We start from the raw sequence: 26,927 nt of genomic DNA on the forward strand, positions 1-26,927 counted from the left end.
AACATTTGGACATCAGACGAACCAACTGACGAACAACATGGAGTGGGTTCTCGAAATTCTTAAACCTTGTAAAGAAACTGACTTCAATGGATGTTTTCCAGTTTTAAAGCCTGCATATTTATGAGCCTACTTAGGAGCAGAAAAGTCCTTTATCAAGCAAACTACATCTACTCACAGCGAAGTGTTGGAGTAACCTTTAAGGGCAGCACTCAAATGACCACATGATTAATCACAGGGATGCTCAGAGCAGAAACAGCCAGTAAAAGTCAAGGCTTTAACTTACATCTACCCCACTGCAATTGGTGGTTTAGCCAACAGACATCCGAATAATAGTATCCAGACCAAGACTTCCTCCTCCGTGCACTGGTCATCATTTACAGTCTGATTTAGGGCTGGGACAATAGATTTATCAATTCTCTCACAAGTAGCCAGTTTAATATGAATGTAAATCTATTTTAATCAATAAACAAAGGTAATAAAAAGCTGAATTTACATCAGATGATAGACAACTGTTTCTAAGATTTTTGCTCCCATGATTGGGAATACTACTACTCAAATACTACTCAGACTAGAAGCAGAAACCAGAACACTTCCAAAAATAAAACCTTGTCACTTGCTAGGGATGGACTATTTCTACCTAACTGTCATATACGATGGACAGCAGCCACTGAATAGAACCGCCGCTCCCACCAACGTTACCAAGTGTCTGTTGAATAAGAAAATAATAAACCAACATGGAGACACAGAAACAGCTTCCTCTTATTTTCTCTCCCACATGGCAACTCTGTGGGCACGCCCTTCCTCAAATACAGAAGGCTTTTAAAGCACAATGCTTCAATGGTAGAGGACTCAACGGTCAATAACTGTCAGCCATCACAATGGACGTCCAAGCCTTGCCTACAGATATCTATCTATAGAGATTAGCCCTTTTGTTCAAACACTGATATACTATTCTATAAAAGCCTAAAATCATTTAGATTTTAGAAAAAGTTGGTTTTATTTGTGCAAAAATAAAACCAACTAATAAATACAGAAAATAAGCTATATAATATATATGAGGATAAAAAAAAATGATGATTGTAAATGAATAAAATGATTAAATGATAGAAAACTGTCATGAAAACCAAACTGGAGAGGAGAGGAAAGTCTGCTTAACCTTAAACTTATTACAAGGGGGATTAAGCGTAGCAGACAATGAAGATGTATGGAAAGTGATTACAAACAAAAGACCAAAGATATTTTATTCCTCAACATTTCTCAGGAGGAGTGTGTCTGTCTGTAAGGCCCCCAAAGTCTGCTCTTATTCAACTTATGAGACCTCTTCCACCAGGTGTAGAGGGGATTCCTGGTGACATTTCAACACAAAAGAGTACTTGTCAATCATCTGTCAGTCGCATTTACACTGATGTCAGTCTGCACGCTTTGCTTCTTTGCCACAATAAAAGACACATTTGTAAGTTAACTAATCAACACTGGAGCAACACTGCTGTTCAAAACATTAATTCAGGCTCTCTACAACTGCTAGAATCACACACACCTATTCAACCTTTCTTGCTCTGCATTGCCTCATATCCGGCCGCGATGCTCCCTGGAGCCGCCCCCAGCGCCCTCACACCGTCCTGTCACTCAAAGGCCGACGGCTTCATCTCTGCCGGGCTCCAACACAATCCTGTTACGCTCTCAGTGTGGCTCCTCTCTATCCCCGCTCACACTCTCAGCCCCTGTTTTGCTGAGCGCGGCCAGATACACCACAACCTTCCTCTGCTCCTTTTTCACCTTTATCTCCTGTGTCTCTTCCCCAAATTCCATTCGCCCATTATTTGCGCTTTTTCTTTTCTTTGCTCTATCACTCTTCCTGCGAACACCTCATTATCCCTTATCTGCTTTTCTTATTCTCCCTCCCATCTCTCATTGCCTTTCCCCCCTAATCTCCCTCTTTTTACTGCCTCTCTGCATCTCCTTCTGCCATTTGCTAACCTCCACCTTTTTTATTTTACTGACCTCAATCAAAGCTTGCATTGTGTCCCTATCAGGTGTGCTAATAATATCAAACGCTGACAAGATGTTGTGGAGTGCATGTGGCGCATTAGTCCATTGTTTTAGATGAGTGCCCACTGCGTGCAATGAGGCTATTGGATCAGAAATTATATTATAATGTGACACTGAAATAGGTCCACGATTAGCACCACCGAGTGCATTTGTAGATAAGGGCACTAGATAGCGAGGGCCTCGGCTCAAGTGCTTTGCGGGGCAGTTTCTTCATTTACATTAACTGTATTCATCTTCACCAATAGGTGCAAATTGCTTTTGTGGAATCAAGCCTGAATCTCATGAGCCAGCACTTATAAGCTCTCGAGTAGTTACAATATGGGACGCATCTGCTGGTGCCAGTTTTCCATCAAAATCACTGTTGGGAGGGGAAAAAAAAGCTGTATATTTTTATTTGCTCGTGTGTTGTTAAAGGGATAGTTCAGATTATTTGAAGTGGGGTTATGTGAGGTACTTTTCCCATCAGTCGGTGTTTTACTTACAGTAGACGGTGGTCGACATGCGCCCAGTTTGGAGAGGCAGCAGGAGTACCAGTGTAGGAAGCCAGGCGATGTACTTCTGTGGACAGGTTCAGCAGCACGGTCACCTCCTAAAAAAAACAATCAATATCAGTTTAAGCATACATTTAATTTAGAATATTTTCAGCACTTTACCTTGTTGTCAGATGGCCTTCTTTGACCAGTCAAGTCAAATATCACTCTCTCCAAAGCAACCAATTACGCTCTCTGGTCTGATAGTTTGTTTGTGTTATTGTGTGACTTCTCTGATTTTAAAGGTTAGTTCAGATTCACTGAAGTGAAACAAATAAACTAACTGATCAAGGCATTGGTAGACCAGAAACTTCTGTGTTCTGCAATGGAAAAGACTGTCTGAAGGTAAAGCAGTGAAAATATCTAAGAGATAATGTACAGTGAGCAGGTTCTTATTGCAAAATAAACCCAGAGAGGGGGGTGGAGTGTCTTGAATCATCCTGAAGAGGTTATTTCACAATTACAACCTGCTCACTGTATATTTAACCACTTATTACAGGGCTAATTACAAAAAAAAACCCACAAAATATTAATTCTACAATGATTGTATGGATTTAAAAATGATACCGTCTACTGTTGGTAATACACTGAATATAGGTAAGTACCACATACAACCCCACTTAAAAAAATCAGAACTATCCCTTTCAGACTCCTTTAGGGCTGCAACAAGCTATTATTTTGTGACATTTGTCTTCAAACAGCTTTTTTATGTGAAAACGACAATATAAACCCCAATGAATTTCAGTTTAAGATAATATAAAGCAAAGAAACAGTGAGGAGCTGCAACGAGACCAACACGTAACGACACAGTAAAGCAGGTGATAATGACTCTATAGGGGAAACACAGTAAAATGGAAACACCACATAAAGATGACTTTCAACTTACTGAATCACCATGGCAACAGCGCTTAAACATGGATCATATTAAACAGTAATTAGTAGCATTTGTCCACAATGAAAAAGGTCAAGAAAGAGCGAATCTGGATCGAATGATAACGTGATAATGTGATGGTATGGGGCAGTGGTGGTCAACCTGTGGATCGAGACCACATTAAAGGGTTGTGACATTAATCTAAGAGGTCACAGGATTATAAATTTGACAAGCTCTACTTGCTTGGATTTTTTTTAAGTGGAAAATGTATTTTGGGCAGTCTGTCATCACCAAAAACATCTGTACAAGCAGCTTTTTACAAGACAAGATACAAAACCGCATTTATAACATTAACCGCGTGTTTAAAGTCTCGTGACTTGTTAGGTTAGATACTCCCGTCACTGCTGGTTCTCTCCATCAGTCATATATGTCATTTTTGGAATCATGTGTTTTAGACAAAATAATGAAGCACTTATCATTGATTATCTTCAACAGATTAATCAATAAAGAAAAGGATACAGACGAGGCTAATATGAAGTACAGTGTATAGCAGTAGTAGTTGCAATGGTGATTTCAGTCACTGCACCTTAGAGTCTTTTTTACACAAAGTGCTAACATTAGAGCAGCAAAGATTAATCAATTATTAGTCAACTGTTACATTAATCAGAATTTTGATAACCAATTGATCAGTCATTTTCTAAATAAAGATATAAAAATCCCATGATTTTAGCTTCTTAAATGCAAATATTTTCTGGTTTATTTACTCATCTATGAGAGTAAACTGAATCTCTCTGGGTTGTGGACAGAACATGACATTGAGGACATCATCTTGGGCTTTGGAAAACAGTGATCACTATTTTTTTTTTACTATTTTCTGACATTTTATGGACTAATCAATTAATCAAAAAATAATGGACGGATTGATGATGAAAATTTGATTATTTTGTTAATAACGGTGCCGCTGTAAATCTCAGTAACACTTTGCTCCTCTGCTGGCAGCCTCTCTGTATGCAACAGCATGAAATGTACATTCAAACCAGTCAATGTGTGCATTTAGCATCTGCTCTCCTCCAGCAGCTCCGTCAAAATCTGTTCATCTCGTGCTTCAACTTTCCCCTTTTCTACTGTTTGGTTAGATAATGAGCCATTACATGGCATCCATTAAAGGATGAAGGTTTGGTGCTGCTCTTTAGTTAAAACCAGCTGAACACTGTAGGTTTTAGTCTCTCCTGAGCTATATTTTGCTCCTTTACTGTCAACAGGCTTTAGGTCAGACAGATCCTAAAAGACGCCATTCAGCCCAGATGAACAGCAAGTTGTTAATAGTCCAAGTATTCCCAATTCATGTGTGTTATTTAAGGCGAGTATGGATTACTGGAGCTGCAGTGCCCTCTGCAGGTAGTAAGAAATGACTGCACAGGGCAAAACAACACAGACAGAGCAGCAATGATTCTCTGTATACTCCCTATAGACTCAGCCTACTGCTGTGTAACCCCCTCCAGCACACAAGCACACTCAATTACCTATTACCTTTCCTATCCCATTTTAAAGACAGATGCACAAACCACAAGCCAGAATACTACTTGTTCGTTATTTGCTCTTTATTTAAGCCTCAGGGTTTCGTGACAGGTTGAATTGTGTTGACACACAACGCACCGCGGGCATTTTTTCTTACTTGTTACGCTGTATAATAGAGATCTACCACTGATTATCTGGATAACACACACACGAACGAGAGCAGAGTATACAGTACTGGGCTTGTTACCCATTCCCCACCATGCGTAGACTGCTGTATGACGCAACATCAAAGGCACAGGAGTTGTATAGCGATGACTTATCATCATAATGTATCCTAACGCTCCTTCAGATGAGGAGTGTTTGTCTTCTTCACTGTCTTTTTCTTTTTAATGGCACAGGAAGAGAGTCTGAGCTTCCTGCAGTGACCAGCTGCCTGCAGCGAGCATTGTTGCTGCATTTAAAGAGATACAGTGTGGGACTGTATGATGAATGATAAGATGGAAATATGAAGGTGGAATCAAAAACAGCTTTGGGAGCATTTCTGAATAGATCCCACAGAGATATCTGGGTCCAGATTTGACAACATGTTGATGGTTTTGCAGGTACTGCTTTGGCTCATTTTCCACATAATTATTCTATTCTGGTGCCTCATTAAAGGGATAATTTGGATTATTTAAAGTTGGGGTGTATGAGTAATTTCACCTTGTAGAAAATGGAAGTTTTCCAGTTTACTACAGTTAGTTTGTATGCGTTATTGTGTGACTTCTGCATTTTAAATGGTCAGCTCAGATTCACTGAATTCACACAGTAACACAAACAATCCAACCGATCAAGGCAGCAGTAGACCTGCAACTCCCATGTTCTGCCAAGTTCTCCCTTTAGGAGTCTGGTTGGTATGGAGAGATCAATATTTGACATTAATAACTTTGGTTTCCCCTCAGTAAAAGGCTGCCTGACAGTAAAGTAAAACAGTGAAAATACTCTATCACTTAGCTTCCTGCACCAGTCAGGTTTCTTGCACCTTTTCTCAATTGCTTTTTCAGCATTTTCAAGGTGCATTTTCAAGCTTTTCAAGCACCTTAGAGCTGTGGCAAATTAAAACTTTATATACACATATTCATGACATAAACACATACATATATTTCACTTCTTCATCACATTAAATTTGATGTTAATGCGCTATAAACAACCAAAATTATGTTTCGCAATAAGATTCCACAGACAGGTGAAAAATTAGTTTCTACTGTAGGTAATACTTTGATTGTCAATAAGTACCCAATACAACCCTACCTCAAATAATCTGAACTATCCCTTTAGTATTGAAAATGTTTAAGGTAAAAAAAACAAAGTGTACATTTCCCACAATGCTGCACATTTTGAAGCCTTTTTGAAAGGATCAGAATATCCACATATTGAGTGGATGTAATAGCCTCAGGTTTGATCTCTGCATGCAGTCGGTGTGCACATCAGCCCACATGTGTCCTTGAGTGAGACACTGAACGCCTTTCTGCTTATCTATTATAAGCTGCTTCATATATAGGAGCTCTCATTCAAGGTGTGATAGGGAGCATATAGACACCAGCTCCATGGGTGCTGAGAGCCTTGAGCCCTAACAGTATTTTCACTCCCGTCCTTCAATTCCAATAATAAAATGATCTAAAGTAAATGATATTGTATTGAGTTTTCTGCATTATATCATTTGTCACCTGAATCCATAACAAAGTAAAAGGAAAAGTACAAATACAAGTATGAAATTGATGTCCCTCATTAAAAATCCTATATATTATCAGTAAAATATATTTGAAGTAACAAAAGTAAAAGTACTTTTCCCTGATTTTTGTTATTTTTATGTAAAATACTGTTTTGTTTTTTTCATTTTTGGCCTTGAACAGTTATTGAAATTACAGGTGCATTGACTGATGGTGTAATTTACACACAAGCTGCTTCTGTCCTCTGCTGTCTGAGTTTAACATATGAAACAGGAATTTCACGTTGCATTCAGGCACCTCGTAAACTCTGTAATCTATACTCACGTGGCCATAAAGGTCGTTCAAAACAGGGCAGTTTCTATTTTCTTCTTTAAATACGTAAGCCTACATCTGTCACTACTTTCTTGTTCTTGCACTGCAATAACGAGATGCTAAACTCATAACAATATCCCTTTCATTTCTACATAGACAGATTTTGAAAATTTATCCATATTCTTGTAGAGCAGGCCCCCAAGTACCTCTGTGATCAGTTCAGGGGTTAAATCACTCTTTGGCAGAAATGATAACTGAAAGTTAAGTTTATAATTTGTATTTTTATGTATAAATCGCAGTACGAAGTGCAACATTTTGCTTTGAAATGCAGCATGACATGGAAAAACTCAAAGTTCAACTTACTTCAAAACTGTTCTTCAGTGTTGTGGCTCAAGAGATCATCTGTGTGATTTTGATCTGCTGCCAACTTGCCTGGAATACTGAAAACTGAAGTGAGAGGACAAAAGATGGAGGTCTGAGACATCCCATTGGGCAAAAATTGATCTGATTGCAAAAGCGGAGAGTCTATGCACTGTGCTCTGCTATGGATTCACTTGTTGTAGTTCTATTATTCGAGATATATAAAGTGATGATATAACTACATCACTGACATTAGCACGATGGTGATTAGTAGTAATGTGTCAAATTTAAATCATGGCTCCACCCACCAAACATTTGAGATGACTAATTTCCCTGCATGCTCTTGTGTATTCAAGTCATTTCTGCAACCAGTAGCCAATCACACAGCAGCACTGAATTCCCTAATATTGCAAAGAAAACAGTAGTGGTAGCCTGTTGCTAATTTATCAAAGAAGACAGCATCACTCAGCCCAACTTCAACTTTGCACTCATTAATTTTTCTGAGGAGGTTCCACTCCCCTCCAGCTCTGAACGCAGAGATGAAAAACGGACCACACTCTCACTCAGAAAATACTCCAGTGGAGCTGAATTCACAGTCAAATATGCAAAGACACCCATGATGGAAAAATTGCTGATTTAGTCACGTGCATCTTCATGTCATCTGCCTTTTCCTCCATGGCCACTGACTGGTGGACGGCACCTGCACAGGTGGGATAAATAGGCAGAACAAAGTAATCAGTATTAACAGGGAAGCTCCAAACTTTACTAATTCGTGTTATTCCACATGGTATTTGCTTCTTAACAAGCACAGAACATGGTTATTCTCTGTTTTAAACTAAGAAACTATCTCTATCTAAGTCACTGCAATGTAATAATGCAACGTATCCCCCCTCCTCATTTATTGCCCATGCATTATTTTTGATATTTTGATATAAACAAGTTTAAATGGTTTGTTACATATCCCAAATCCATAATTGGGTTATATTTTCTTATTGTCCCATAACAAAACCCCATAAAATATCATAATCAACAGTGTTTTAGCCCATCTCTCAATGCTTTCTGGCTGCTCTACCCTGCCTGATGGTCTCTGTCCGTTTGTTCCTGCTGAAGATGTAAATCTTTAAAAAACTGGCCACAGTTTGCCTAAAGCAGCTGTGTATTGTAGTTTTTAGCAAACATTACTCATACAGGATAGTGCATTTGTAAAGGGCTATTTTCAACTGTAAATTAACACATTATATGCTATATATTATATATTATGTTGCTCTGTTGAGTATTTCCTGCAGCAGGATCTTGAAAACTACCATGTTCATTCTCACCAGGTGCAACAGGGTAACAATTTTTAGACAGTAATTTAAATATAAGGAGAAGAAATGTTGGCCATTTTGAGAAAATGTCAAATTTTGCCAGCATTTTCCTTCAACTTGCACAGTCTCTCTCTCACAGATGGAAGGAAAAAAAATCAGAAAACATCTTTACACAACTACAGTTAATTTCAACATTATATCACTTGTTGAACTATTACTTACATAAGTTTTGAGCTCACCTGGGAGAGTGTGAGAATCAAGGCTGAGTCCATTCCAGTGCAAGGCCATTTGGTGCATTCATCCCCTTCTCTTACACCAGCAGTTACTATAAAAAATAAAGCAGAAATGCCAAAAAAAATAATAGGCCTAGAAGGTATTTTCAATAAATAATATCTGGCTAACAGTCTCTTAATAACTGCCATGACTTGAAACAAAAATAACAAAAGTATCTGCTGATGCCCTATTCTACATGTTTCCTACATGTTTGCTGAAGAAAATCAAGACTCAGTCCCACCCATTCCTTCTATAAGAGATAATAATTAATCATAATAAATCCAAAAATAATTGCTCAGAGTATTCATTTGACAATTCATATGTCAAAAGACATCATCCCCTCAACAAATTAGCAAATTGTAAGGCTATAATTTGCAATCAACACAAAACTGATTTAAAAATCAAAACTAATGTCTGAAGAGGACTGAGTTACTGGGAGCAAATGTCTCCTCCAGGCATGTACACAGTATCTGCAGCATTTCCCAACATGTTCAAGAAGTCAAGAGTCAATGAGCAGTGAACTGAACAATTCCCTCACTGCGTGCAGCACTATTACCTGATGTTATTAACTCCACCATATGAGAGAGAGGGACGCACCAGAGGGTTATAGCATGTGACTAAATCCAACATGCTACGTGCAACATTTTCAGTTGAATGGTATCCCTACTGGCAACAGCATGACTGCCCAAAAAGATTTCATCTGCGCTCACGGCCCTTTTGCTGCTCGCTGTTGCCAAGTGATTTAACACAATAGTGGCTCAACCTATTCCCTGCTCATGAAAGCTTTTATGTTTGCTGTTTTAAACATTCACTGCCTGCTGCTGTAGGTCATTCCCAGGAAAAAAAAATGCTCTGGTGCACAGGAAGTGATGCGTTTTATGCTGTCAGCAGCAGGTTTATATGGAATAAACAGAGGAGTAATAAAAAAAAATGGTGGTGGACACATTTTGATTGAGGCTGTGAGTGACACTACAGCACTGAGCACTTACCACCAAAGATGTGTCTATGATTTAATATAAGTAATAAAAAATTATATATGATAAAATGTGTGTTTTAAAAGACACCACTGGCACTGTGACACCTGAGATAAGTTGTCAAAATAAAAGCACGGGAAATAATAATGAAACAACAGTAATAATTCAGCATGTACAACAATGGGATTTGGTGGAATAGATACTTTAGATTACAATGACTCAGAGATTTTCAGAAAACATTACATTACATTTCATTTAGCTGAGGCTTTTACCCAAAACAATTTACAATAGGGACATTAAATAGCAGTGTAACAATACACTGGATATTGTGATATAATAAGTAAAAGTTTCAGTGTGTTTATTTTGCATATGCACAGATATATTTGAAGCAATTATTGCCTAAGGTAATTCACACCAATTTTTTGCGCTTCCTTAGGTTTTGTCTGGCTGCTACTATTTTATTTCATTAAATAAAGAAAGCAGAAGTATTTTGAGTTAAAAGGAAAAAGAAATCTTATACAAACAAAAAATGTTGTACACATCGTATTCTTTTTGTAAAACAAGGAAATTGTTGTTGCTGTTGTTGTGTTATTTTGTATGAAAAGAAATAAATATTATTGTCTGCTATTAAGGAAGTGTTTATTTTGGCTCACAGTCGACTAGTTTATCCAGAATCACACATTATTGTACCAATTTGATGCACCGTGACCAGTTGGGCGCCATTTTGTGTCCGGTTTCTAATAGAGGCTCACAGAACTCAGATAAAACTGTCAAACTAAACATTACTGATCAAATATGGATCAAGATAATGTTACTACATGGCCTATTTCTCTCTTAAAATATTGGCAGAAACATTTAAGTTTACCTTTTAGCTAACTATAATATTAAAAAATGTTATCAGACGGCCGCCATATTTTGTCCATTAGAGGCTCCCAAAACTCCGATAAAACTGCCAAATTAAGCAGTGTTGGCCAAATATAGATCAATATTGTGTTACTATATTTCATATTTATTGTCTAAATAATTTTAGAATCATATTCCAGTGCATAATTTAGCTGTAACGTGAGAGAATTACTCACTACGACGCCACGTTGGAAACAGATGCAATAACGACGTTATGGTGTCATGGCGCGTTTACATGTTTCTCGTGGGTAAGGAAACTCCGGCTTGATGCGTTCAAGTGGTCAAATGGGAATAACATCGAGCCACATAGAAGACATGTTGTATTTTATTTAATATTCATTTATTTCATTGTCCTTTCTGGGGGCTTGAGGGGGCGTTCAGATTAAATTTCCCAATCAGGAAAATTGTTTCCCCATTATTCTAACACCACATTAATGCAGGGTCACATGCATGTGCATCCGGTTGGGATAAACAGAGAAGGTCATCTTTGTTTTTTAACAACCATCATAAAATATAATGTGAGATAAGTATAGTGATAAACTCCCTTTATGCAACTTAACTTTATGTTCAGGACAAAATTACACCACTATACATATTATATTTTTATTTTTACTGCTTCAGTTTGAAATCTTGTTTCAGCTGGGGACAATATGTGTGGGTCATGTTAGTCTCCACTGGTTGCATCTGACGGTTGTGGTGACACTGCAGTAGGTGTTTCACCATCTGTTGCCTGGTTTGGATCTGCACTCTACTGCACATACTCTTCTAGTTTAGGTTTTGCCTTCAATATATCACCCTCCTTTAAATGCTAGAGTGAGCATATTGCTTTAAAAGTAAAAAACATTCCTCAGTGTTTCCTTTAGGCCCACAGAATGCATTTGATGTCAAATTGACATATTTTCGACACAGCTACAATGGAGTTTGATAGCAGAACATTTTCATACGATCAAACTCTGCACCTACATTTGCACAACAATGCCGAGAGACATCCATTGTAGAAGAGGGAGAGATACCAATTTCTCCACTGACAAAATCCTCAATAGCCTAAAATGCAATGCAGCCTCTTTTTATAATCCTCCAGCTTTGCAACTTGGGGCATTTTTGTAATTTTAACAATAGTGTAGACCACATAATGGTGAAAACTCCTCTCTCTCCTTAGATAAAACTTGCTCTCTTCAGACTTTCTGGGCTTTGCTGACAGGCATTCTGGCTTATCTTAGAAAATCAGTAACTAAAACAGATGCAGACAAGCAGATTTTTTGGGGGGAAAGGAAGTAAATTACAGCACTTCATCACAAAATCGCTCCTGGAATGGGGCTGGACGGTAACAGATTGATTTCAAAGAGTGTAAGCATAATGAGGAGGGGATTGATGGTTGAAAGCATCTGCTTAAGGGCACCGGTGCATCTGCTGCGTCCACGTCCTGCAGGACACGGCAGCATCATCATCATCGCACAATTTTCGGCTCCAGCATCACGGCATCACTCACTTAAATGGAGCCTGTCTGTGTTTCCACAACATGGGAGAACAGTAATGAGACAGCACATTATTGCAATGTTCCGGTTGCAAGTGACATGGCCTGTGGAAGCTGCTAACAGATGTTTGACAACGTCTAAATGAGGATATGGAAACGGCAAAAACAGCTATTTTTAGAGGAAGCCCATTTCCAAATTGTCACATTTAGGAAAAAGCTACATTTTCCTCTTTTTAGTCCTAATAAAATGTTGTCTCTCAATAAAGAAGTCACTCAGAAGATGAGGTCAGCCCACTCTCATCACCACTTTGTAAATGTGTAATTATTTTGTCAACAAGTGATTTAAATTGCCTGCCATCCTTTACAGAATTTGACTTTATTAATTTATTATCAAAAATATGTTTTTTTTTAGTTTCTCACCAAACACTGATTTGCCAAACACGCGTGCAACAAGTGTGTGAAATGTTTTATTGCTGTTCTTTTGATCGCTTGCTTTGATTCCTGTTTGTCTTTTGTTCTCTCTGATGAGCTAAATCTGCCCGTTCAAAACGTTGTTTGAGTTCGGCTCCCCTGTCACTGTCGATGATGAAAGCCCAGGTTATGCGGGTTGATTGTTTCACAGATTCACACGTTTTCTGCTATCAGTCTAAGAGCCTATAATCACACTAGATACAGTGACAACAACAGCTAATTCTCATAAGTACCAGTGTTCCATTTCTAAATTTATTCAGATGATTAAAAAGCTGCAAATTCTCAGCCACCTGCTTTTAAATTATCACATATTTTGAACACTTTTCCTGAGCAGTCACTTGAGAAATACTGTATGTTCGCAACTTTGTCATAAAATTATGTTTATTCAAACCTCATTAAGGACGTGTGCACCAAAGTGGGTGTGTCATATTTTACAGGCTGTTGCTCATTGTGCAAGAAAAACCACCAAGGTGCCAAGGATTTTGAATGGAATCGGTTCAAGAACCTGAGCTTATTCAGTGGAAAAGACCCAACAGAGATCTTAGGTTGACTTCAGGGTCAAAACTTTTGATTATGCTGCTAGGAAATCCGACAAAATCTGACTAAAATACGTCACTGCTGATATCTACCCTGGGAAAAGGCAGCAGATTGTAGCCTAGCAGCTCAATGAGACACAACAGTTGCTACTCCCTTTAGAGGCAAACTTCTCCAGAGAGAAATCCACCCTTTCAAAATAAAATCTTCCTGGGGACTAAACACAGATTTTGATGTTGCTCCTTATAAAAATCAAGCAAATCTTTCCTCTCTTTCCTCTATTTTGTGACTGAACATTTTCAGTGATAGTGTTTTTCCATCAAAAGTTCACCATATCTCTTCGTCTCACACAGAGAAAATATTAGATATTACAGCAACCGCGTAAGATCCATTACCGAAAATACTGAACAAACATCAGCAGTGACAAACAGACAGGTGTTTGCTAAGCAGGTGCTGGGTGATGAACTAACTGATGTTCACGTTGAGCCAAAAATAAAACACAAACACTCCAGAGCGACAAACACTACATTTCCCATCTAGTGGCAGCTGCTCATAATGCAGAAACAGAAAAACAAACACAAACAAGAATATATTTAAAACATCTTTAATTGTGCGGTTATAAAATTCAACCTGGGTAGAAAAAATATCTTTTTTCAAACATCTACCTCATTAAGAAGAGAGTGAGTGTTGTACTATAGATTTTTGAGTATAATATTGTAGTTTTAAAGTGATATTTCGTGTGCTTACTTTTGCTACACGTACTCTCATGTGTTCTGACCCAATATTGCCTGTTCCAGGTGTTGGTGTAGTGATACTTTCTCCTCCCTCACTGTCCCACTGAAAAATCTTCCAACGCACAAGAACTTAACTGGGGCACAAGAGTGTTCCAAGTTGTGTTTTTTTTTTTCTAGATTTGTTCTTTCTGAGATGCAGTTTTAGCTATTTTTCAAAGTGAAAATGGGTGCAGAAGACAGAGTGAGAAAAGCTGGAACAACAACAGCGCTGGCTCACACCTCGGGGGCCACCTGAGAGGCAGCAAGTCTGAGGCTGATTCCTGCCTCGGGAGAAATATCACTTTAAAAACAGATACACAGTGTAAACAGCAGAATGCGTAAAAAATCTGTAGCCCTGTAGACAAATAAAGACAAATATATTTTCATATGTTCATATTTTTCAACAATAAATAAAAAGATTCTTTATGATGCTGCTGGCAAGAGACACAAAATGCTCCCTATTCAGTTTCTTTCTTTTTCATGGCCATAAAAACTTTACAGTATTAAAAGGAAATGTCAAGACATTCATTAATAAAACTGACCAATTAACAATCATGATTTAGTGTAACTCTTTTCCATGGACAGTACACTGTAGCAGAGCAAATTACGCCTACAAATCACCCGTTTCACTGCAATTTCCTTGACCTCTACTTGCAAAATGTGACTCATCCTCATTTCACACTTCACTGTTGTAAAAAGGGAAATGGTTCTGGCTTTAAAAAGGTCAAATTTAAAGCACTCAGCTGTGATAGTCACCTTTGTTTACACTACTAAACCAAAGGTGCAAAAATAAATGAATAAAATATGGTCATTTTTAATGGCGGTGTGTATACAAATCCATTATTCAGTAAGAGAGACATATATATAAGGTTATAACAGACATATTTACATTCGTTGTCAATTAAAAGCATTTAAGTTGGACAAGTGAAGAGTCCAAACTGTCTAATACTGATATTAACAAATAAAAAATGAAGTTTCAGTCTACAGTTCAGCACAAAACGTGCTTTTGTTGAGATAGAACCTGATGTAAAATCAGTTCAGGCAGGTTCAAGGTTTCACACTGAAGTGTGAGACCATATAACAGCTTCTGAGCAGGACTTCATTTCCCATGCTGCTCCTGTGTTTTATGTCCTGTCGCACTGCCACGCTCACCGGCTCCCACACCAGCGGTCGGCTTGTCTGCAGTGTCTCTGTGTTTCTACACACCGCTCGCTTGAGACAGAAAGCAAAGAGGGGAGAGCCGTGATTGGAGGGCCTCAATCAGAGAAAGGGAGGTTAAAATATGACGTCATGAGCGTCACCGTTAGGCCGCGGCCTGTTCGCGAGTGGCGGGAGAGGTTTCTTGTAAAACTCTGTGGAGGGGGGATGAAAAAAAGGTGCGACCAAGTTAGTAAACAACATCCGCGGAGTCCTGAAATGAAAGCACTGTCAATTAGAGCTCTTTCTACAAGAATACATGCAAAAGCAGAGAAAGAAATTCGGCATGGCTGCACAGAGGTTGGTGGAATATGAAGACTTCGGATGAACACAGAGACAAGCCTTTGAGCTGATTAAGATGTCTGCCACCATGCAGGATCCACACACATTCAAGCATTCGCCTGGTGAGATGCAGGAGGAAGAGAAAAGACAGTGATGTGGGACACTAATTAACAGTCAACACACATCTGAAGGCAGAGAAACAGAGTTCAGTGTTTCCTCTGCAACAGCACACTGACACATTTACCACCACTGCTGTCAGACAAACAAACCGGAGAAAAACTAACCCAGCGCCACTATTTACCATCAGTATTTCCATTTTTTTATGATAAAGATGGAACACGAAATCGAAATGTGAATGCAGTGCATTACAGTACAGAGGAAACACTGATTCGGCGCCATGACAGTTAGTCCAAACAAATACCAGGTTAGTGAGAAAGCGAGTGGCTGATTTGAAATGAAATGAAACAAAACAGTGGCTAACATCGAGGTCGTCACAGGCGTCTTTACCCGAATGTTTTGAGTCTCCAAGTGGCTCTAGTTTTGGCAGCCTAGAAACTTTGGGTGTGGCCCATCCCACTAAAAGAAAAGTAAAGACACACGAGTCAGGACAAATCCTGAAAAACAGAAAGCCAGAGGTGGTGTTCAGGCTCCCTCTTCTTCTCATCAGAAGTAGAATCCTTTAATTCATTTTACCAAAGAAGGGTAAGAAGTCATGATCAAGCAGTTCAAAATCTGGCAACCTCTTGTTTCACAACTTGCACATAGAAGTTTCAGAGTGCTGACCTACATATACACAATATTTCATTTTATTTCATGAGTAAATAAGGCAGAGAGGGGTCTGGAACAAGCAAACAGAGGTTTAGGAAGATGTAGTATAAACACATTTTTTAAAATATATTTTTATCTGTGAATGTGCTCAGATATGACTGAAAGTGATCAGCAAAGAGCTGGATCAAACCCACAGAAATATAATAACATTTCCATCTGATTTCCACTGAAGGTTGACTGGTGTTTTTTTAATGTCATCGTCCCATTGCACCTCCTTCTTCTGCTACATTTTGGCTCGGCTGTCTCTGCCTTACTGCTGTTGGATGGGATCTTTTGTTTCAGCTCATGTGAGACCATATTTTTGCTTTCCGAAGCAAGATGATGACAGGGAGGTGCCAGTAACAGGTCTCATTCATCATTGATTATTTACAGACTGTCCTTTGCCGCTTAATCTGTAACGTAATCAGTATAAACTGCTGATCTGTCATGTGTACGGCACATCATTATTTATTCACAACACATTTCTTGGATGAAAAGAAAAACACAAAAAACTTTTTAGCTATAACAGTGCAGTTGTTTTGATTAATTTTGCAGCTTTCATCTATCTTTTCTAATTAAATAATTTGCATTAATATGCTTGGATGCTTGCATATTAACTTTAAACAATTAAATCGTTAATAGCAATTATTTGCATGACAGTTTATCGTCAACTAAAACTTCTTGATCGTGACGGCAGCTTGGGACGCTGCTCAGACTGACCTGGAGGAGGTGGAGGCGTGGGGCTCTCCGCTGGGCCGTCCTCTGTCCTCAGTGGGTCCACTCTGTGCTTCCTCTTTAGGTGCAGCTTCCTCGTCTTCTTTTTGTCTTGCTCTCCTGTTGTGGCTGTACAAACACATTTAAAAAAAGGCATCTGAGCCAGGAGATGTGACTATAAAAGTAATAACATTTACTTAAATAAGCCTGTCTTCAGCGAGCAAAGAATGCAGATGTTCAAACTGGAACATGCCCACAACCATCTTTTTATCCCTTGATTTATGATATAATTATCTTCTTAATGTGTAATTATTTTTATCTCAGATATTCAATCAAGGAAAAGAGGATACATATCAAACACTGGATATCTGTTTTTTCAATTTCTTTTCAATTTTTAGATATCTCAAACAAATATTTGTTGCCGTCTCCAGGCGTCTGTTTAATCATTTGCTTTGAAAGTGAAGACAGATTTAATATCTTGCTTTCTGTTTATCTACAAGCGCGGCCTTTTTTTTCCCCATATGGTACAAAGCCAAACCACAAACTGCGAGAAAAGAGTCTTCAAAAGGTGCCCACTGCCCTCAAATCTACACAGATAATCATTTTTACGTAAGTTTTAAATAAATATCTTGGCAGAAAGCATTTTGAGCAACTATTTGCCAAATGACTGAAGTCGTAGGGTTTTATCCAATCAAGCAGAAACACATTTGACGCCTATTATAACTGTTTACAGTTAAACTAAACATGCAACACTCACCTGCACTGCCATTTTCCGGTGTCTGTCTTGTGTCATCAGGCTCTTCGTCGTTGTCTTCCTCATACTCGTCTTCCTCTTGATCCTCTGTCTTTGCGCTGTTGGTCCGGGCTTCCTGCAGCCTTTTCCTCTCCTTTTCTTTATCCTCGTTCTGAAAGGGGACATGAAAGCCAAAAGCTGATCTTTCTTGAGCTCTTTGAAACATACCATAACTTCAGCCACCACTTTCAAAGAGCCAGTTAAACAGCTGATTTCTAGAATATTCTTAGAATTGTGGTGTTTTCAGAATAAATGTTGTTCCAGAATAAATCCTGGTAAAGATAAAAGTTATTCATAAAGGATCTTAGCTCTTAAAAGAGTTCCTGAGGTGACTTTTAAGAGGCTTAAGAGGTTTAAGAGGCTTAATTTGTGATGTAATTTTTTTGTCCACTTGCGATCAGATCACCCAGGACGTGTGCTAACACAAGGTTTGAACAAACAATGTCACACACCTCAGAGATCACGTTGCTGATTGGCTGGAAGGGGCTGGGCATGTTTTCATCGTCAGGGTCCTCTTCCTGGATCTGCCGGCCCTCGCGCTCTGCCTCTTCTCGCTCTTGTCGTTCTCTGCGGACAGAACAAGACGTTAACCTTTCAGCGTGATGACACTCCCCTCCTCGGCAACAGTGTTATGTTCAGAAAAACTGATCTGAAGGTCAGATTTAATTACGGCGTGCATTTGGACAAATTGGTTTCTCTTTTTATATAAGTGCAACATTTTATCTTTTGTCATTGTTACTTTGGAGCAAGAGAGCAGGGTTAATTTAATATTTTGTATTGTGCAGACAAGGAGATGGCAGGCTTTGCCATCTTTGGCATTTTGACATTTCCACAAGTCTCTTGCTTCATTTACCATTCCACTCTGACCATCTTCTCTCTCCTTCACCTTTCCAAACACACATTTCATTCCTTATCTGTCGTTTCGATATTCCACAAAATCTATTAGGACAGCAGGTAAACAGGCTTGCAACCTGATTGAATTTGTTAATTTGATTCAGCAGATGTTTTTTTTTTTTTTTTAAACAGTCAATCTGTTCTCCTTGTGTCCTCACCTCTCCTCTCGTATCCGCCGTACCCTCTCCGCCCTCTCCTTCTTGTCCTGCTCCTCCAGAGCGCGCTGCTCGGCCGTGTCCTTCTGCACGCGCTCGGTGATGGCCTCGTAGTCTTTGGCGATGTTGTTGAGGAGCCACTTCAGGCCCTTCTTGATGGACTTGTCAACCTTTTTGCCATAGCCGAGAACAGCAGAGCACGGCTCCTGGGGAAAGGAACATATATTGAGGGATAAGACTAAAAGGTACAAACTTGATTTTGCAAGATAATACGCAGCCACCAGACTTCATGTCATCTCAAAAGGGATAGCTCTGATAATCTGAACTGGGGTTGCATGAGGGACTCATCCATGGTCAGTGTATTACCTACAGTTGGTGGAACGCCTGCAGTTTGGAGGAGGAGAGAGGAAAATCACCATGGAAGCTAAACAATGCACTGCCACGGACAGGGTCGGCAACAAAAGGTATTTTAGCTACTTAAAAAAAGGCCCAGAATGCTTTATTTTGAATATTTTCACTGCTTTACCTTACCATAAGGTAAAACAGCAGTACATAGCAGTGGCTCCATATTTTGATCCTCTGGACTCTGTGGTTTACTCCTGAACAACAAGCAGCACAACATGATTCAATACAACCAGGATTTCCTCCTACAGTAGAGAGATCAACCTGCTGGCTCCTTCCCAGATAATGTTTACTATGTCTACACATCGGATAACTGGAGTAGAAAATCACTAAAAGGGGACATCTGATAAAGACAGAGGAAACAGGGACTAACCCACATTGCACTCCCAAGCATGGCTCTCACCCATGTCCAATCTCTAAAACCCACCCACTCCATCTCAGACTGTCACAGCAGACAATACAGTTGTCCCCAACTATAAATGCCGCACCACAATTACACCAACGCCATCCACTCTAGAGCACAACAAAGACTCTTTTAAAGTTCCTAAAATAGTCTCTGCTTTAAAGATCTTTTCTTGAATCTATTTTAACTTTTAAGCTGGTCTGCTGGTTTGGTAATATCAGGGTGAGGAATGAAACAAAACTGCAGAGAGCGGTGAATGCTGCTCTACGTCTCTCCACTTTGCATAACAGTCACCCGGTCAGAAAGGCTCATAAAACCTGACTTCAAATAATCAGAGCTATCCCTTTAAGCTGCCCCATGCTGAATACAGAGAATGAACTGTCCTGATTCTTTGTCTATATATGGCAAAACCAGAGTTGAACCAAAGGCCCTTCATGTCAGGTGCACAAACACTCACGATCTGGCAGAGACACTTGTTCTCGTTGACGAGCTTCTCTAACGACAGGTTCTCGATGATGTCTGCTTCAGCCAGCGCTCCCTCCTGGTCTTGTTTGTTGGCAAGCCTGTCAGCAGAGAGGAATAAAGAGACTTTGCAATCCTTCTTCTCTGGCTGATTAGCACCGCTCCCGGTAAAAACAAACTCACCCAAACTTTGAAAAGAAAGACTGAACAGTTGCGAGGAGAGTTCATCAAACTCAATCACTGCGAGGTGTGCAGTTACTGTAGCTGGAGATCGTATGGAAATCTAATGGAAATGCGTGTCTGCACTGATTGTGGAATGTTGATTAGAATATTCTGCATACCTGGAAAAATACATTAAACTCTCTGTGCCTCAACCTGTGCTTTGTGTCCTGATTACTGATGAAACAGATGCCTGCAGGAATCAACCTGTGGCGCACGTATTCATCAGCAAACTGAACCAAGGACTCTTTAGGCCAGGCAATTTCTCTATTATCTCCTCATCTTTTACTCCTCTGTGCTTTCACAAGTCAGTCTGTTTAAGGGCTGGGCGATATGGCTTAGAAATAATATTTTAATATATATAATATTTTATTTACACAGCACCTAGAACACACACGTGCAGCCAAAAGAGCGTCAATAAATAAACAAAAATTTTGCCAGAGCAAAAGTCAATCAATGAATAAAAGTCAAGAGAGTAAAGTAAAAAATAAAGAGATAAAATAATCCAAAAGTTTATGTACTCACACTAGCACAGGCTTCCCTGCGATGCGCGGGTGCTGCAGCACTTCAGCCATGGTCTCCCGCGTCTCCTGGATCCTTTGGACGTCGCTGGAGTCGACCACGAACACCACGCCGTGAGATTCCGAGTAGTAGTTCTTCCAGATGCCCCGGATTCTCTTTCCGCCACCCAGGTCGAAGATGGTCACCTCGAACTTGCCCTGCTTCAGGTCGACCTTGGAAAAACCCACCGTGGGAGCCACATCCTGTGGATTCTCTGGAAAAGACCCAACAGAAATCAAGTTAACAAAAGGAAGGCTGTTTTTTAAAAAATGTATTAGCAGTCATAAAATGTAGACACAGTGAGGCAAAAGCAGTTTGATGTGAAATATACATGATAATAAATCCTAAACAGAAGGGTAAATGAGGCACTTTAATCAGAGTAAACAAGATGGTTTGCAAGTCAACTTTTATATTATTTACAGACACTGTTTAAAACAAGGCAAATGTGCAAAAGACTTCATACATTATTAACATTTCTAACAAGCAGTCCTAACCTCCTTGGATTCCTCGTACTGTGGCTGTCTTCCCTGCATTATCCAGTCCCACCATCACCAAAGTCACTTTCCTGTTGGAAGAGAGCAGCGAACACACATGAACGTCGCTGTCAGTCAGGCCCAGACGAAGAACCATCTGATGCTGTGTGTGGTGAGTGACATTAGCTGTCCTGGCATTAGCTCTCGTGACGCATTTGGGGGCTTGGATAAGCCAATTAATAATCTGAAAGACCAACACAATCAGAGATCTGCACAGAGGACTGAGTGAGTCAGCAACAGTTACGTGGGTCAGCTAACACAAATAAAACAAGACAGAGATACAGTGGATTTGCTCAAGGAAACATTAGAACTGATGGTTATTCTAAGAATATTGAGATAAATTTGTGACTTTTCTGTATTCTGCCAGAAAACTTTCACTCTATACACAAGACTCACAAAAATGTACACTTCTTATGGTAGATCAAGTTCTTAAATTGTCATTAGTGCTAAAACTAGTGATTATTTACTTAATCACTGTTGATGATTTTTTTCAATTAATCAATTAATTGTCTTGAAAATATCAGAAAAATGTTTCTCAAAGCCCAAAGTGACATCCTCACTGTATTGTTTTGTCCATATCCCAAAGACATTCAGTTCACTGTCAAAGAAGACAAAAGAAACCAGAGAATGTGGATAAAAGAAAATCAACTCCAAACCATTAACTGATCATGAAACTAGTTGGTGATTAATTTAATAGCTGTCAACTAAATGATTCATCGCTGCAGCTCTAATGCATAAGCAAACAGAACATAAACAGAAGAACCTTAATGTGTTTTACTAACTATTTATTTCATTGACTAATCATTGTTGCTCTGATTTCACATACACAACAGTCACAGTGAAGCAGTCTTTGGCAATAAAGCTCTAAAGCTCCCTTCAACAAATCTCATATAATATATAGTACAGTATAAAAAGGAAATCACATAAGTAAATAATAAATGAGAAAGAGAATCTGACACATAAAATAGCGCTGAAGTTAAAATATGGATGAGGAATAACATATATATAAAGCATAATAAAATAAAATTTAGATGCATCAGGTATTAATCATTATGGATGATAGTGAATGAAGAGTCTTTGGGTTTTGGACCAATGAAAATGCAATCAGTTGCAGCCTAAAAACCAACACAGACTAACAGAAGATGCACTCAGTCATACCTGAAAGTGTACATGCACATACACACACACACACACACACACACACACACACACACACACACACACACACACACAGGCAGTCAGCTGGGAGGATGACAACTGTCACTAAGTTGTTCAAGAATCCAAATATTTCACTAATGCAAAGTTGCCACCTTGTTTGGAATCTTAATATGAAAGCATACAAAACTTTTCAGAGAGGAGTACAAGATTTTCACCATAATAATCTACACTTTTGGCAAACCAGGAGGAATAATCACAGACTGAGTGTGCTGAGCACCAACTAACTTGAGCAAAATAAAGAACACCATGGACCCACTTTTTGAATGGACACTTCAATGATAAAGAAGAAATTTAGCACTGTGAAAAACATTTTTAGTGGAGACTCCTGCTATAGCAGCAATTTTGTAACATTTTAGGTTTACATTATTACTCATGCCATTCAATGTTGTCTAGAAGGAACATAAAAACAAGGGAAAGAACTGAATCCCTGAAGTAAATAGGTGCTGCTAAGAACTAAGAACTAAGATGTACACAAACACAATCCGTCTCCATCTCCTTGATGCATACTTAACTTTGACACTTGCGCCGAAAAGACATCAACCGCACTATCCATCTAACCGTCCTCTGGAGCCAACTGGCCTTCATCAGGATAGCCTCTTGATGTAAACCTCCAGAAAAGGTGAGACACCTCCTGCCCTCTGCACCGTCCACTAACCCATCACCCAGCCTTTGTGCTCCTCACTGTCACAAACCTCTCACCTCACAAAAACAGGCCACAAGAAAGAGACCCACTGAACAGACCTGGCAGCAGGATTAGGTGAGGATTTCTGACTAAGTCCAAAGGATCAGGTGCCTCACAGGTACCACGTGGGCTAAGCAGTCACTATTACATTTTGTCGGTCAGGATGCAGTCACAAAGGGACACCCAGCTACAAAATACTCAGAGTAATGACTGCAGGATTAAGGCATGCTCATAAAAGGACAAGAACAAGAACACTGTGTCAATTCTAATCCAAGAGTAATGGCTGAAATAAAAGTCCTCATCTGGTTATTTTCATTATCAATTTATCTACTAAATTTTGGTTACAAAAGATCAGATGTACAACAAACCATGCTAATAAAGCTCAACAGCTATTGTGAGTTCTAAACAAAAAATATTTATTAGTATTTTGTCATATTATAAAGAATATTTCTATCACAGAGTACCCTGAAATATTGCATCCCTTGAATCACTTACTCCTTTAACTTTTTTCTTCTTTCAAACTGTCTGGGAAGAAGAGATGCAAGGCTTTTCAACAGTAAGACAATTTACAACAGTTTAAAACCTTTTAAAAAGGGCCTGTAGGCACCATGTTTATATGATAAAAGCTCTTTTATGTACCATTAATACACAGAAAAGCAGCAAATCCTCACTATAAAGAAGCTGGACCCAGAAGATATTTGGTATGTTTGCTTGACAAATGACTTAATCAGAAACTCATTTCATAATCAAAATCGTTCATCTTCTTTGTCAGTCAATTTAATGATTAATCAACTAATTATTTCAGCTCTAATAATATTTGTAATAAGACCCACTTTTCTATCAACTAGCACATCATTCACATCAGATTATAATTAAACACAGGCAGTATTTCATACAAAGGCATCTTAATCATTTAAAAAGACAAAATTACAAAGGTCAAAATCCACTGAACTAAGACCCATCTCATCTGTCAGTTGTAGCAATTTTAATATGTTGCAGTAAAAAGGGGGATTGTAATTAGGGACCCACAATATATACAGAGGCCAATAATGGGAAATGTATACTGTTATTTATTATTCCCATAATAACATTTTAACAGATAAATATGGGCTATAATAATAATAATAATGTCATACCTGAAAGATTATGTCAGAGCATTTAATTTAAATTCTTAGGCAAAATGCTCTGCAAAAAGCCAGTATAGTTTTTTGATCTACATTACTTTACTATAAAACAGGGCTGGGCAATATATTGATATTATATTGATACTGTAATATGAGACTAGATAGCGTGTTTATTTTGGATATTGTTATATCATGATTTGACATAAGTGTTGTCTTTTCCTAATGTCAGTGGCTGCATTACAGCCAAGTGATGCAAATTCCTGAACTTACCAGATTGTTCTAACTGTTTTTTAATTTGCCTTTAACCACTTCAATTCATATTACTAATGACTATCAAACATATTATGTTAATATTTTTGAGAACACCAATAGTCATCCCTGCAATACTAACACAATACTGAGATATTTGGTCAAGAATGTTTGATTTTGTCCATATCTCTCAGTCCTAGTTTATAACTGTTGGGTAGATTAATCTATAGCAATGCATCAAATTCTGTAAGATAATCACTATTTGGGAATGTGGCATCGCTGTCAATGCTGGAAGAAGAAAGAAAAAGTTTAAATCAAATCAAATCGTGGATTTGGAGAATTGTGGGACCCCTATAATCAGTATAATAACCTCGTGAGTAAAGTAGGTAATATAACAGCTATAACAACAGTCTGGTAACAACTATGAAAACATTTTTTTTTCCATATCACGGTATCATATAATATCAATATATTGTCCAGCCCTAATTTTACTGTCTTGCATAGAGAAAGTAGATTATAATGAACAGTTATGGCGCAGTGGAAAAAGAGAAACTTCAATGATCAAATCAGTGGTGTAATAGTATCTACAATCTTGATTTATATGAGATGATGACCCATTCTTTCACACTAGTTAAACTACTAATTTGCACCGAATAATAAGGGCAGGAGGACGAAATCTTTTGGCATTATAACATCTTAATAACTTACCTTGCAGGCTCTCGCCATCGTTTCAGCCAGTTGCAGCAATTCGCCATCAGGCTAAACATCGCAGTCCGAGTCCAGATGACTGAAATCAAGTGGTCATCGAGCCTGGAGCGTCACGCCGCTATCCAACCCTGCTTAATACACAGCTGATCCACTCTTCACCTACATGAACTACATGCTGAGCTAACTCATGATAGCATCAACGTTACCAGCATTTAAAATAGCAAGCAGCAGTGATGAATCAAGTGGTTGCTAGCATGTGTTATCAATAAACGTTTTCTGGGATAACATTTCCACAAACACAAAATCCGCGTCCCGTTACCTAAGGTTAGCTAAAGCTAATATAGCTAGCGATAACAGTCCCTTGAGAACTCGTTCAGTTTGCGTCTCGGCACATGAGTGAGTCTGTAACCACACGAATGAAAGCTCTGCTCACACATAAACTTAAATGAGTTTTGATGTACAGCAGAATGCAGCTACAGTCAGTATTTTACTCACGAAAAAAGAGCTACTTAGCGTTAGCTGATTTGTAGCTGTCCGTTTTGTTTACGCCGTCTTTTCTGCTGCTAGGCTGCGGACGTGCTTACGTCAACCTACGTACTCAACAAATCAGCGTCGGTCTCTGATTCACCGAACAGATTGTTGAGAGAGCGCCTCCTGTGGACGGTTGTAATACTACAGTTGTAATAATAACCAGAAGGCGAAACATTTACATTAAATAAATAACGTTCATTACCACAATGTATTTATTTATCATTTATTTCTGTATATAATTATTTATTTCTGCATTATTTATGCTAATGTAATTTTGTCCTTCATAAATAATAGCCGTCTAAGTCATTATTGACTGTTTTTTACTGTATTTGGAATTAATGCAACTAATGTATTAATAATTTGTACAACAGCTCCTCCCAGTAAGTCAGTATAAATCCATTTTATAAGGCTATATTTGTTTTTTGTTCGTTTGTTTGTTTTTTTGGTGTTTTTTTATCACCATACACCAGTTGTGTGTATTACAATATGTTTTCAGTTATTATTACCCCAACAGATGGTCTAATCTAAACTGGCACTGCAGATATTTTCTAGCAAAACGATTACTAAAAGAGAAATTTTCTAAATTATGGATATGGAAACTGAAAAAGAAAATATGTGCAAAACAATCCACTTGTTATTAATGTAAGTATATCTCTGTACTCTCAAGAAATGAGACTGAGCATGCTAGATTTTTGTACTCCCTTCATTATCCTTTAAATTAATTTCTAATTGCCTTTCTGTATTACCCCTGAGACATTACTTGTACTTTTACCTGTTTATTTCATACCACTGAAGCTGAATCTTATTGCTCCATGGAATCAACGATTCCTCTTCTTTCCTCCAAAGTGAAAGTATATTAGACATTTTCCTGGACTGAGTCTGCAAGCAGTTTTTTTTTTCATTAGACTGAATGTCAAGTGTCTGTTAAGGCAAAG

At 38.6% G+C, this 26,927-nt stretch overlaps 1 protein-coding gene across 4 annotated transcripts; it reads right to left on the reverse strand.

The window, feature by feature from the left end:
• Positions 1-13,873: 13,873 nt before the first annotated feature.
• arl13b (ADP-ribosylation factor-like 13b) lies at positions 13,874-26,040 on the reverse strand. Of its 4 annotated transcripts, none has more exons than XM_084713863.1 (10): positions 25,462-26,040; positions 21,442-21,512; positions 20,912-21,161; positions 20,163-20,268; positions 18,904-19,106; positions 18,304-18,418; positions 17,816-17,963; positions 17,065-17,187; positions 16,045-16,113; positions 13,874-15,410 (listed from the first exon to the last, which is right to left on the reverse strand). In XM_084713863.1, exons 1-10 carry the CDS (start codon positions 25,518-25,520, stop codon positions 15,334-15,336), a joined length of 1,221 nt encoding a protein of 406 aa, XP_084569989.1. In that variant the 5' UTR covers positions 25,521-26,040; the 3' UTR covers positions 13,874-15,333. The 4 variants fall into 4 exon arrangements, with proteins under 4 accessions (XP_084569989.1, XP_084569991.1, XP_084569988.1 ...); XM_084713865.1 differs by lacking the exon at positions 25,462-26,040 and adding an exon at positions 23,212-23,416 and having other exon boundaries at positions 21,442-21,514; XM_084713862.1 differs by lacking the exon at positions 16,045-16,113 and having other exon boundaries at positions 13,874-15,270.
• Between the last annotated feature and the right edge of the window lie 887 nt (positions 26,041-26,927).

Source organism: Lutjanus erythropterus, chromosome 24 (genome assembly GCF_056507025.1).
Source record: "Lutjanus erythropterus isolate fLutEry1 chromosome 24, fLutEry1.hap2, whole genome shotgun sequence".
Classification (NCBI taxonomy): Eukaryota; Metazoa; Chordata; class Actinopteri; order Lutjaniformes; family Lutjanidae; genus Lutjanus; species Lutjanus erythropterus.

Coding starts and splice junctions, on each gene's coding strand:
- arl13b (XM_084713861.1), bottom strand. CDS start 25,520: ATGTTTAGCCTGATGGCGAATTGCTGCAACTGGCTGAAACGATGGCGA. Junction 20,269..20,911: donor GCAGGGAAGCCTGTGCTAGT/GTGAGTACATAA, acceptor CTCTGCTGACAG/GCTTGCCAACAAACAAGACC. Junction 17,188..17,815: donor ACCGGAAAATGGCAGTGCAG/GTGAGTGTTGCA, acceptor GTGTTTGTACAG/CCACAACAGGAGAGCAAGAC.